Below are 13,432 nucleotides of genomic sequence, written 5' to 3'. Positions count from 1 at the left end.
GGAAGTTTTAAATGGTATTTTTTAACATAGCATCATCAAATTAGATATTATTAGGCTTTTTCTGCTTTTTTTCCCTCAAGATGCAAAGCTGTCTAATTATAATTGTGGTAAAATTGTGATAAAAAAAAGATAAATCTTAATGGTACCAAAAATAGGCTTCTTTTTCTTCAAATTAATATAATTCATTCCTATTTCTCTTTGATTTTGGGGTGAAATATGACCTGGACATGCTCTTGACAGATTTCATGAGATTCACCCATATATAATTTAAAACTCTCTACTCTCTAACTGAGTTAGAGACCTAGAAAAACAACACCTCTGTAATAATTTATGAATTTTCTCTGGAAATTTCTTTTTTTTGTAATTCTCCTGGGCAATGTAGTACAGTTTTCCTGCTGAATGGACGGGACATTCAGACAAAAGGCAAAACCGCTACAGATGTCTGGACACAATATGTTCAGTGTGAGTATGTCTTGGCAGGGCATGAGCTCTCATCTGCCATATGTCGCATGAACACATGTCAGTATGCGCCGCAGGGGAGAGAGTGGGGCGATCTGTCTTCCTGTCATTCCTGCGAAAACACAAACTAACACAATTTCTGCCCCACTTTGCATAAAGACTCTGTGAACTTGAGAGGTTACTGGGCTCTTTTTCTCAAGAGATAAATCTGAGAAGCAAAAAAGCTTAAAAAAAACTCTGAAGTTGCTTTCCATTTTGTTGTTTAAGAGAAAAACAACTTTGCATCTTAAAAAAAATGCCTAATATTATGTAATTTGATAATGCTGATAATGCCAAAACTTTCCATTACGTACAGTTTTTTTTTTCTGCAAAATAAGAAAGCAAATGCATCACATTTTTTTAGAAAGTGTGACATGCTCGAGCAAAACAGGAACTATTTTTGAAATCAGCACCCCTAAAGTTAACAAGAAACAAGTATAGGATATCATTTCTCAGATATGATGCAAGGCAGTGTATTAAAAGCGGGCATATTTGTGCATTCTATGTGCCCAACCAAATTTTCAGAGCTTTATTATCCACATTATTTTTTAATCTCTCAATTGGAAACAAAACCTGACTAACTTCACAGACAGCTGCATGGTTCTCCTCGTCTTGAGCCTCGATGAGCTCAGACAGGAAGTACGGCCCGTGGGACTCCACCAGTGGCGTGATCTGCTCTGCAAATATGTGCATGAGGTCATCGTGATCTTCCACTCTGGGGAATATAAAGTTATTGCACCAGGATTTTAATACATCATTGTGCTGCAAATGCCCTGTATAAACTGTATATTGATATAAATTGTGTACAGCAGGACAAAAACAGTCTAGACATGGATTATGATCGGCTTTAGACTAGATGAAACTACACGACTGTCTGAACGGGTGAATTTGATTGACACAAATGAGTGAATTTCACAGAAACATGGCTATGTCACTTTTCACCCAAAATACAAGAGAAAAATAAGAAATTATATTTTGCATAGAATACATTTTTTTTATTATTTATTATTAAAATGAAGCATATTTCCTGCCCATTATAGTAGTTTAGTAGTAGTTTTTTTTAGTTCTTTGTTATTTTCATTGTTCTCATCAATCATTCTCGTTAACTTTATTATCATTATTGCAAGACAAGTATAAACATTAAAAATTAACAATTTTACATTACAATCAGAATAAGGTAGTACAACTAATAGTACCATAGAATACTTTACAAATTAAATTATATATATCATATAACATATATATATATATATATATATATATATATATATATATATATATATATACATATTTAATAAACGACTTCTATATTAAAATAATTACAGTTAATCTAATTAATAATTATAGTAATAATTGAAAAATATAATACAATATATAACAGAAAATATTGTATAAATTTATTTTATTTTAGCTTTACAGTAATGTATTACAAATGTAAATTTGAAAATGTGCTTAATTCTCATGAACATAATGTCACAATACAGTGAAATATGCCCCAGCCACGCATTTGACCCATCCATAAGTAAATGAGAGGCTTAAAACCTGGCTCTGTGGATGTGAAGTCTAGGGCAGTGATTGTGTCGTTGACAAATGTAGGCCGAATACTGAACCTCCTCCTTAACAGGCATCACGGGTTCAAAGATCTTCTCCAGTGCAGCCTCTGATATGAAGAGAATGACAGAATAATGTCTTAACAATGTTACTGTCAATGCCAAGTTCAAGTAATAGTATACTCATTTATTTTCTACCAAGTGAGCCTCTGTAGGGAGTCAGGAGGCAGATGTATTCCAGCTCCACAACGGCATTGAAAACTGTTCTAGAATTTACATAGGAAGGAAATAAAAATCTTTGATCATTCAATTTGATTGAATGGATACAGGAAGGCATTGCTATACAGTCAATACAATTTGCGCTGCCTGAAACAAGATTCATATCCACCCTAACCAAATAAGAACAGAAAAATCTTGTTTTATTACATTAGATATAAACCAATGAGCAGACTGTGTGTATTCTTCAGCCTTATAGGCGAACCTAACCAAACCTGACAAGAACATGTACAGGTCACATTTAAAAAAATAAAATAAAAATGTTTTTGTGAGATTCACCTTTAAATGTTCACATTGATAAAAGAAAATACAAAGCAGTCTTCTTTTACCTCATTATCTCTTTAGCGCCCCCTATGGAGAAGCCAGGCTGAGCCACAAATAAACGCAGGAATAGAGTGTTCATAGGCTGGAGGAAAGACAAACAGTCTGGTCAGGGCAGGGGGCTGTAAAATGGATATTAATGGAAATCATGGTGTATTTGCTTTGCCTACCGTGAATTTTTTGTCATTGACGTGATTCTGAAGTAAATTCTTCCAGCATGCCTGATCCACCAGCTCTTCAGTGGGGTGGTCTGAGAAAGATGCATAGGCCAAAACTTCATTCGTAGTGGTGATCAGGGTCACGGCTAAATTTGCTTTCTCACTGCAATGAGAAATAGAAAAAATTCCATTCAATCAAACAAGTCTAAGCTATGAGCTATTTCTGATTATATTCATTATAATGAAAGTAAATTAAAGGACACTCTAAGAAAAAAAAGTAAAAAAGCTGTCACTGCTGGGCTACCTTTTCAAAAGATACACTTCTTTAGGTACTAATATGTACTTACTAGGTACTAATATGTACCTTTAAGTGATTAGCTTTTGTAATTTTTTTTTTCTGAGAGCATAGTTAGTCTTACAAAAACAAAATAAAACCAAAACAAAAACATACACATCACATCAAATCAATCAATAAAATAAAAAAATGAAAATGTAAAAAATATTTTAATTTAAATGTAATTAAATTTAAACATTTATAAATTACTTCTATATTAAAATTATTAATCTAATTAATTTGTATATTTTTCTCAATACAATAAAAAAAAAATAAAGTTAAATATAATTGTATTTATTATATTTAAGTTTCCAAATTAAAACAGTTTTAAAATGTGCTTAATTTATTTAATTTTTATTTATTTTAAGGCGAGACACTGCAGGTGAATAGGGTAAAAAAAATAACTAATAGTTATCACCTTACTTACCAAGTTGATTGATTACATTGATAATTGCAAACATTTTCTGTATTACAAGTTTTCTAAAATGGTATATTTAAATATGCAAATGAGGCATTATTTAATGAATTACACTTGTTTAATTTTTTTGACATATTAGAGTCAAATGATTTTACAGAAGGAATTCTGGGTATCTCTTTTTGTCACTCCATAATTCAGAAAATACTTTGAACAGCTAGAAAACAATATATTTCTTACCTTTTTTTGGGAATAAAATGTTGTATATAATCAAGAAAATTATATATGAACAAATCCCTCTGTAAAAACCTTCAGAATATAGACAGGAATAAATATGTAAAGTTCGGTGTGTGTAAGTGCCCCTGAAGTGGAGATTTATGGATCAGTGTTGGAGAAAAAACTCATTTTGAGAAAATGGCCTTTAAAAATATGTATTGTAATTGAAATCTATCGACACAAGTAGATAAAGTGCTATAAAAGAAACACTTAACACTGTGTTTTGGATGTTTTCTTTCCATAAGTGTGAAAAAAACACTTTATGAAAAGCCAAAAAGCCCAAAATCTAAATATTGACAGGTGCATGAAAAAACTCTGTTTTTGCCGGCAGTGTCTAATTGCATAATAGTTTTCATAACTGTTAACACTTACAGAAGATGAATGACACTGATTCTCCCAAACACAGCAACGGCTGCAGGACTGATCAGATTATTGATCTCTTCAGCATCTGACCACTCAGTTCTCCTCACAGTCACACTTTCAGCTGTACCGGCGGAAGAGGTGATGGTGCTCATTTTAAATCTAATACAATTAAGAAAATACACAAACATGCTTAGATACAGAAATACATTGTGCTATAGCTGTAAAGATTTGCCATTCGTTTTTATTTGTTCGTGTCTATGCTACCAGTCAAATGTTTTCGACGCACACATACAGTAGAATTGGTAAACAAATCAATAACAAATCTTTAATTTCAGCTTTGTCGCTTGTAGCTACACAACAATACATAAGAAAAACAATGTTCATTCATTTACATTTAAGAACAAAAATATAAAATATAAAAGCACTACAAACTGACCTTTCGTGTGAGAATGCGTAAAAACCTGTTTGTAAAGAAGTATGTTTCATGTAAACATTCATCTGGAGTTACCGCTAACCGTTTGCGAGCGTCCTGTAACCATGGTGACGGGGCTCCGTGACGTAGCTTCAGTCAAAGGTTACCGCGCGTCACGGCAAGCGCGACGCGCTACACACGGAATAGAATTGTCGCTGAAGTTTTAGCGGCTTCTCGAAGTTTAAAAACGTCAATAAATACGCAGAGTTGCCTTATAATAAAGTGACAGGAGCGTAATAATCATGGCGTCCACCGCGGCGGGTAAACAGAGAATCCCGAAAGTGGCAAAGGTAAAAAATAAACAATGTTTAGCGAGTTAGCATTAGCATGTGAACTACGTGAAGCGGGCGTGTTTCACCGTAAATACCTATTAAGATAGTATTTATAGATGTAGTTCATAGAGTTAAACGTTGTTTTTGTTCGTATTTATTTTGTGTTGTGTGTTCAGGTGAAGAATAAAGCCCCAGCAGAGGTGCAGATCACCGCAGAGCAGCTGCTCAGAGAGGCGAAGGAGCGAGAGCTAGAGCTGCTGCCTCCTCCGCCGAAACAGAAGATCACTGATGCAGAAGAGCTCAACGACTATAAACTGAAGAAGAGGAAGGTACGAGTGCTTTATATTCTGTATACGACCACGACATATTTGGCAAAGAACATATACATATACAAAAACATGATAATATCATGGTACATCTTCGGAAAACATGGAATTACCATAGTGCTTGTTCAGAAAACATTGCATTGTCATGATATCTGCCCCAAAGACAGAGTATTACCAATGCATATGCTTTAAAACATGACACTTCCATGGTGCAACTCCAGAAAACATGGTATTATCATAGAAAAACAGGAATTTGCCATGATCCATGCTCTAAAAATGGCATTGCTATGATACATATCTAAACACATCTAACTTTTTTCTCTCAATACAGGGGTTTGAAGACAACATCAGGAAGAACAGAACTGTCATCAGCAACTGGATCAAGTACGCACAATGGGAGGAGAGCCTGAAGGAGGTCCAGAGGTGAGTTTCAGTTCGGTGTCCAATGAATGAAACATAGACTGGAAGTGATTTCTGTAACTGTTTTTATTGCCTTCAGAGCTCGCTCTATATACGAGCGTGCGCTCGACGTGGATCACCGCAACATCACGCTGTGGCTGAAGTATGCAGAGATGGAGATGAAGAACCGGCAGGTGAATCACGCTCGCAACATCTGGGACCGAGCCATCACCATCCTGCCCCGTGTCAATCAGTTCTGGTATGCTTCCTCCTTATGATCATGCAGACATTCAGACAAATATACTATGTGTTTTTTTTCTTCTCCTGATTCATTCTTTTATTAATGCGTTTATGCACCAGGTACAAGTACACCTATATGGAGGAGATGCTGGGGAACATTGCCGGCTGTAGGCAGGTGTTTGAGCGCTGGATGGAGTGGGAGCCGGAGGAACAGGCCTGGCATTCCTACATCAACTTTGAGCTGCGCTATAAGGAAGTGGACAAGTCCCGCAGCATCTATGAGAATTATATCCTTTCATAAATAGCCTGTTTCATCAGAAGTATCCGGATATGTACAGTACACTCATATACAGCGATGTATGCTGTATAGCAAATCTCAACTGCCTTATTTATTTCTTTGCAAAATGAATCTATATTATCACCTAACTCTTTATATAAAGTTACATGTATAAGTATGTCCAACTTCAACTGCGTATATACAGTGTACTTGCATAGGGTGATATACACTCTCACCTGTTTGATTACTTGTATCGTGGCAAAATGTAACTGTATTATTAACTGGCTTTAATTTGCTAAATGCATAAAGCATGAAGATATTATAAACATTAACAACGTGAAATTCTGTAAAACTAATTTGAAATAACGTGTATTGTGAAAAGTGGCATACAAATATATTTGACTTGAAATAAAACATATATATATATATATATATATATATATATATATATATATATATATATATATATATATATATATATATATAAGGTTTATTATTTTATATTACACTACCATTCAAAAGTTTTTGAACAGTAAAATTTATAATGTTTTTTAAAGAAGTCTCTTCTGCTCACCAAGCCTGAATTTATTTGATCCAAAGAACAGCAAAAAACAGTACAATTTTGAAATATGTTTACTATTTAAAATAACTGTTTTCTTTCTGAATGTATTTTAAAATGTAATTTATTTCTGTGATTTCAAAGCTGAATTTTTAGCATCATTACTCCAGTCACACGATCCTTCAGAAATCATTCTAACATTATGATTTGCTGCTCAAAAAACTATTATTATTATTATTATGTTGAATACAGTTGAGTCGTATTTTTCAGGTTTCTTTGATGAATAGAAAGTTCAGAATAACAGCATTTATCTGAAATAGAAATCTTTTGTAGCATTATAAATATCCTTGCTAAATAAAAGTATTAATTTCTATAATCCCCCCACCCAAAAAAATTATGTATAATGTGTAATGTTACAAAAGCTTTTTATTTCAGATAAAGGCTGATCTTTGGATCTTTCTGTTCTTCAAAGAATCCTGAAAAAAATGTTTTAAATATTGATATTAATAATAACAATAAAAAATGTTTCTTGAACAGCAAATCAGCATATTAGAAAGATTTCTGAAGGATCATGTGACACTGAAGACTGGAGTAATGATGCTGAAAATACAGCTTTGAAATCACAGGAATAAATTACATTTAAAAATATATTCAAATAGAAAACAGTTATTTTAAATAGTAAAAATATTTCACAATATTATTGATTTTGTTGTATTTTGGATCAAATAAATACAGACTTTGTGAGCAGAAGAGACGTCTTTACAAAACATTACAAATCTTACTGTTCAGAAACTTCTGACTGGTAGTGTATATTATTCTTATTTTAGAATGAATGGCTGTTACGTAAAAAATGTAGTTATCCTTAATGGCAAAGCACTCGTGATGGTCCATCCTGAAGTGAAGAACTGGATCAAGTATGCTCACTTCGAAGAGAAGCACGGTTACATCGCCCTGGCGAGGAAAGTGTTCGAGAGAGCTGTAGAGTTTTTTGGTGAGGAGCATATCAGCGAGAGCCTCTACGTGGCTTTTGCCAGATTCGAGGAGAAGCAGAAAGAGGTATGACTTCCTGCATTCATGACCCTTCTGATGTTTCCTGTTCAGACCTGACCGTTCACTTTTTGTCTTTTAGTTTGAGAGAGTTCGTGTCATCTATAAATACGCTTTGGACAGGATCCCCAAGCAACAGGCCCAGGAGCTGTTTAAGAACTACACAGTGTTTGAGAAGCGGTTTGGAGACAGGAGAGGAATTGAGGATGTGATCGTCAGCAAAAGGAGGTTTCAGTATGAAGAGGAAGTCAAGGTGAGTAAAGCACGCTTGTATGTATGCTAATATTAATGCTGTGTGTGTATATAAATTCAACAAAATATATGCATGTATGTCTTTTTTTTATATTGTTCATTTCATTGTGCCTAGTACAGTATTTTTATAAATGCTTTGTAAATATTTTAATAAATGACTCCTTCAGGAGTATGTATGTTAGCCTTAAACTGTTAGTAACAACAAAGTAAACAATTAAATTGTAATTATTTAAATGATCATTAATCCTCACTCAAAATTTCATAATACTTACTCTTAGTCCTGATTAAAAAACATCCTAAGGACTTTCTGTGGGACGCTTGACACTCTTTTTTTTGTTGTCCTTTTTCTCTATAAAATCTTTTAGTAATGATCATAAATTATATATCATTTGAAAGCTTAGAAGCCCAAGATTCATCCTGTGAAAACCATTTTGAAATCGGATATTGCGTTACCATGGAAATGGTACTTTAAAATCTTATGGCGGTCTCCTCCCTCTTAGTGGGCGGTGTCAAGTGTCATATTACAAAATGCATTACGGTCTTTTAGAATCAAAACTTTTTATAATCTTGGCAACAAACATATCATTGGAAAGGTATAAAACTCAGGATTCCATATATGGTGGTTATTTTGAGTATTGAAGTAAAATTGACAGAGAAATCTAGGGAAAAATTCGTTAAACAAAATTCAAAGGCGTTTTGATGGCTCCCAGTGGCTGTTTGTGGTATGACACCCTAAATAAAATCTCACAGGAACCTCAATTTTTTTTCATATCAACTTCAAATTTGGAACATAACTTATTTAGACACAAGGCTTTAATTTTATACCAATTTCAGAGTAAAACCTGTTATGTAAAATATTTTATAATCAGGATATTTAAATAAAATTAATATAGCGCATTTTTATTTACAGTACATTTAAACTTCTATAACTTTTTGATACTTTAATTTTTTGAAAAAAATTCCACTTTTGCCAAAATCTGCTAATTTTCTTCTTTAAAAAGAGACCGACCATAGGTGTATATTCCAAAGTGTTCATAAAATACAACAATTTAAGTTTGGATAGTGCACTTTAATGCCTATTTTAAAAAATGGGGGGTGACAGTTAAGGGGTTAAAGCAAGTTGTAGTTTTAGCCTTTTGCAAAGCATCAGTATCTTACTTAATGACTCAGTGTTTCTTATTAAAATAATTTTTTGCTGTATAGGCAAACCCACACAATTATGATGCGTGGTTTGATTACCTGCGGCTGGTGGAGAGTGACACCGATGCAGACACGGTTAGAGAAGTGTACGAGAGAGCCATAGCCAACACACACCCCATCCAAGAGAAGAGACACTGGAGACGCTACATCTACCTGTGGATTAACTACGCTCTGTACGAGGAGCTGGAGGTCAAGGTATGATAGACGTCGGTGAGCTGAAGTATTCAGCATTCATTTGCATCTCTCAGTTAAATCGTGCGATTACATGTACACATTTAGAATTAGAGGTTGATGTATTATGTTTTTGTCTGATTTGTTTAGGACCCTGAGAGAACGAGGCAGGTGTATCAAGCGTGTCTGGAGCTTATACCACACAAAAAGGTAAAACTGTCCTTCTTAATGGTGGTTAAAAACACGGTTTACATAACCTCATGTCAGGTTTAGGTGAACCAGTCCTTTAAAATGTTAATTCTGCCCCCTTTTTGCAACAATTTTAACAGCTGATTTATCTGTGAAATACTATATAGGTACCATTTCTACATTTATTTTTATGAATTGTTTTCTAACTATAGCCTGTGTTTTTTTTAAATACTCAGTTTACCTTTGCCAAGATTTGGCTCTTATACGGACAGTTTGAAATCCGACAAAAAAACCTCCAGAATGCTAGACGAGGCCTGGTAAGTGTTTCACTCTAAAACAGATTTATATACATTTAGACTACTGTTCAATAGTTTGGGATTTTTATAAAGAAATTTATACATTTATTCAAAAAGGATGCATTAAATTGATCAAAAGTGACAGTAAAGGCATTTATAATGTTGCAAAAGATTTCTATTTCAAATTAATGCTGTTCTATTTATCAAAGATTCCTGGGAAAAAAATCACTGTTTCCACAAAAATATGAAGCAGCACAACTGTTTTCAACATGATAATATCAGAAATGTTTCTTGAGCAGCAAATCAGCATATTAGAATAATTTCTGAAGATCATGTGACACTGAAGACTGGAGTAATGATGCTGAAAATTCAGCTGCGCATCACAGGAATAAATGTTAAAATATATTTACAGGAAACAGTTATTTTAAATACAAATAATGTTTTATAATAGTTTTTATTTTTGATTAAATAAATGCAGCCTTGGGAGTATAGGAGATTTCTTGACCCCACACTTTTGAATGGTAGTGTACTTCTAAGTTTGACCTCTGACCTCTCTCCTGTCAGGGCACAGCCATCGGAAAGTGTCCGAAAAACAAACTGTTTAAAGGCTACATCGAGCTGGAGCTACAGCTGAGGGAGTTTGACCGCTGCAGGAAGCTCTACGAGAAGTATCTGGAGTTCAGTCCAGAAAACTGCACCACCTGGATCAAGTTTGCCGAGCTGGAGACCATCCTGGGAGACACAGAACGGGCCAGAGCCATATTTGAACTGGCTATTGGACAACCACGACTCGACATGCCAGAGGTCAGAACTTAACGTTTCTCTCTCTTTACAGTAATTGGTTCTTTCAAAGTTTTGTTCCTCCATAGTCTCACTATATCATATTATATGAGCCATGAAAGCATGTTCAAATATGATACTTAACAAAAAGCACTTAACTTAAAAAACTATATTTTTCAAAACGAGTTTCAAAGTGCAAGTTTTTGAAAACACCATGCACGTGCGTAGTACATGTTAGGTATGTAGACATGTGCAGTACGTATCCATTTTAAAGGCAAGCGCTAACAAACATACACAGTAATGGTGGAGTACTGTGGAGTACTGTTGTTGTTGTTTAAGAGTTTGCTAATGTTTCTTCAGCAAAGTGTGGCTTTACTTCACCAATATTACAACCAACAACGGAGACGCATCATATACACACGACAACAAGTACTGTTTACTTACAAGGTGACAGCGCCAACTACTGGCCTGGCATACATAATACAGCGTTTTTGGCCGTTTTCGTGGATATGTAAACGCGAATCATTTTGAAAACATTGTCGAGTATATGTGAAAATTTTTAAAAACGCAAGGGAAAAACTATTCAGTTTTTGACTACATCATTGTCGTGTAAACGTAGCCTCAGACTGTTGTTTCCATGCCAAGGGTTAAAAGTCATTCTTAACTGATTCTCCATTGTATTGTTTTCATCAGGTGCTGTGGAAGTCATACATCGACTTTGAGATCGAGCAAGAAGAATACGACAACACACGAGGACTTTATAAGAGACTGTTACAGCGTACTCAACATGTCAAAGTAAGCCACCAGAATGACGGCAATACAACATGCTCATCCTAAATGAATATCTGAAGCATTTGTGTTTCAATCTGGTTGTATTGTAGGTCTGGATCAGCTATGGCCAGTTTGAGCTGTCCATCGACAGTGACGACCGCATACAGCGATGCAGACAGATCTACGAGGAGGCCAATAAGAGTATGCAGAACTGTGAGGAGAAGGAGGAACGTCTGATGCTCCTGGAGTCCTGGAGAGACTTTGAGGATGAGTTTGGATCATTAGCCAACAAGGAGAGAGTCTGGAAACTCCTGCCGGAGAAGGTGAAGAAGAGGAGGAAGATCACAGCAGAGGACGGGGTGAGAGTTTATGCCTTTTTGTCCTGTTTACTGGATTGTTCTGAGATTGTGGGTATAGGTTCTTTTCTTACATTGAGTCATCATAAATATTGAAAACTAATTTAAATTACTTGCATGCACACATTTTTGAAGTTATAGTGACACTTGTTTTTTTAATGCAACATTTAGAAGTCCTGATGATGCATGTGCGTTAATCTTGAAATGTAAATAGTTTCAGTCAAGAATCTATTTAAAATTCGAAAAATTGAATCGTGAGTCTATAAAGTATCATTGGGCATTTAAAAAAAAATACAACTATTTAATTACTCGCATGTGTAAATTATTGCAAATTATTGGAGACATAGTGACTCTGGTTTTCTCGCTATATCAATTAGAAATTCTGGCGATGCATCAGCCTCGAAACAGATGAAATGTTTGTTTCGGTCAAGAATCAATATAAAATTCTAAAAATCAAATCAGTTGTGATTTTGAAAAAGTCTCATTCAATATTTTTGAACAATTTAAAAAACATAAAAATTTAATTATATTGCTTGTATGCACACACAAACTATTTATAAAGCTGCGACACATTTAAAATTATTTTCAAACCCTTGGAAATACATAAAAAAAAGAAAGAAAAAGAAATTGCTTGCATGGAATAAACAATGTTAAGTAGTTTGTCTTTTTCCTTTTCTTACCAAAGACAGGAGAAGCATTTACACAATCCTATTAATGTACTTAAAAATACAGAATCGTTAATTGAAATCAAATCAAGTCTCAAAGGGAATCGAATACTTTTGAATTGGGAAAAAATCTTTTCTGAATCAAAAACCTCTGAATCATTAATTGATTTGATTCAAAGTTTCACACCCCTATCAACTAGTCATTCCTAACACCGTCTCTTTTTATCAGTCGGATGCAGGTTGGGAAGAATATTACGACTACATCTTCCCCGAGGACGCTGCCAACCAGCCCAACCTCAAACTGCTGGCCATGGCCAAGATGTGGAAGAAACAGCAGCAGCAGGAGGATGAGGAAGAGCAGGAAGAAGAAGAAGAAGAAGAAGAAGAAGAAGAAGAAGAAGAAGAAGGAGCACAGCAGGTCCCTCAAGGGAAGGAAGCACAGGAGAGCCCAGAACCAGAGGAGCAGGGACCTGCAGCCCAAAGAGAACAGCCTGAAAATGAGTATGATGATCGTGACGATGAGAGCAGCAGCAGTAGTGACAGCGAAAGTGATGGTGGCGACCGTGAAGATGACAAGACGGAACAAACAAAAGCAGACACAGAAAATCACTGACCTGGTGTGGTGCAACGTAACACGTTATTTGTCTCCGTTTCTTTCCGTCTGTCTCTTTTCTTTTGTAACAAAATAAAGGTGTGAACCAAATGTGCCAATCACTTATTGTTATTCAATATGGCGTCCCCCAAAAGTGTTATTAATGATGACTGAGCAAACAGAGTTTTCTGATGCAGTAAAAATGCAGAGGCTGAGTAGTCTGCGTTTATTTATTTACTGCAGCTGTGCATGGACATGTTTTAAAACGTTTATTATGATAACGTCCATACAGTGTTACCTTTCTTATTTTGAGAGCCTTTGCAATATTACAGGAAAAACTACCAGAGGCCAAAAGATTACAGCAGAAACAGTCTATG

At 34.9% G+C, this 13,432-nt stretch overlaps 2 protein-coding genes across 2 annotated transcripts in view; one reads left to right on the top strand and one right to left on the bottom strand.

Moving 5' to 3' along the window:
- Window positions 1-4,755, bottom strand: part of cfap61 (cilia and flagella associated protein 61) — a 29,350-nt gene extending 24,595 nt beyond the window's left edge. The window contains exons 1-7 of the mRNA XM_042747356.1: window positions 4,628-4,755; window positions 4,201-4,350; window positions 2,816-2,966; window positions 2,654-2,730; window positions 2,247-2,314; window positions 2,041-2,158; window positions 1,081-1,213 (exon numbers count right to left, since the gene is read on the bottom strand). Of these exons, the coding sequence (XP_042603290.1) occupies window positions 1,081-1,213; window positions 2,041-2,158; window positions 2,247-2,314; window positions 2,654-2,730; window positions 2,816-2,966; window positions 4,201-4,350; window positions 4,628-4,689 (759 nt within the window). The 5' untranslated portion in view covers window positions 4,690-4,755. The remainder of the gene's footprint in view (window positions 1-1,080; window positions 1,214-2,040; window positions 2,159-2,246; window positions 2,315-2,653; window positions 2,731-2,815; window positions 2,967-4,200; window positions 4,351-4,627) is intronic.
- crnkl1 (crooked neck pre-mRNA splicing factor 1) lies at window positions 4,755-13,177 on the top strand. Its single transcript, XM_042747357.1, has 14 exons — window positions 4,755-4,953; window positions 5,112-5,264; window positions 5,593-5,684; window positions 5,761-5,919; window positions 6,021-6,187; window positions 7,614-7,792; window positions 7,866-8,036; window positions 9,239-9,430; window positions 9,557-9,616; window positions 9,832-9,912; window positions 10,456-10,695; window positions 11,365-11,466; window positions 11,553-11,801; window positions 12,693-13,177. The coding sequence occupies exons 1-14, from the start codon at window positions 4,906-4,908 to the stop codon at window positions 13,074-13,076; spliced, it is 2,277 nt and encodes a 758-aa protein (XP_042603291.1). The 5' UTR covers window positions 4,755-4,905; the 3' UTR covers window positions 13,077-13,177.
- Window positions 13,178-13,432: the final 255 nt, after the last annotated feature.

Source organism: Cyprinus carpio, chromosome B20, assembly GCF_018340385.1.
Source record: "Cyprinus carpio isolate SPL01 chromosome B20, ASM1834038v1, whole genome shotgun sequence".
Lineage (NCBI taxonomy): Eukaryota > Metazoa > Chordata > Actinopteri > Cypriniformes > Cyprinidae > Cyprinus > Cyprinus carpio.
The sequence above is the reverse complement of the archived record's forward strand: the minus strand, read 5'-3'. Positions and strand labels throughout refer to the sequence as shown.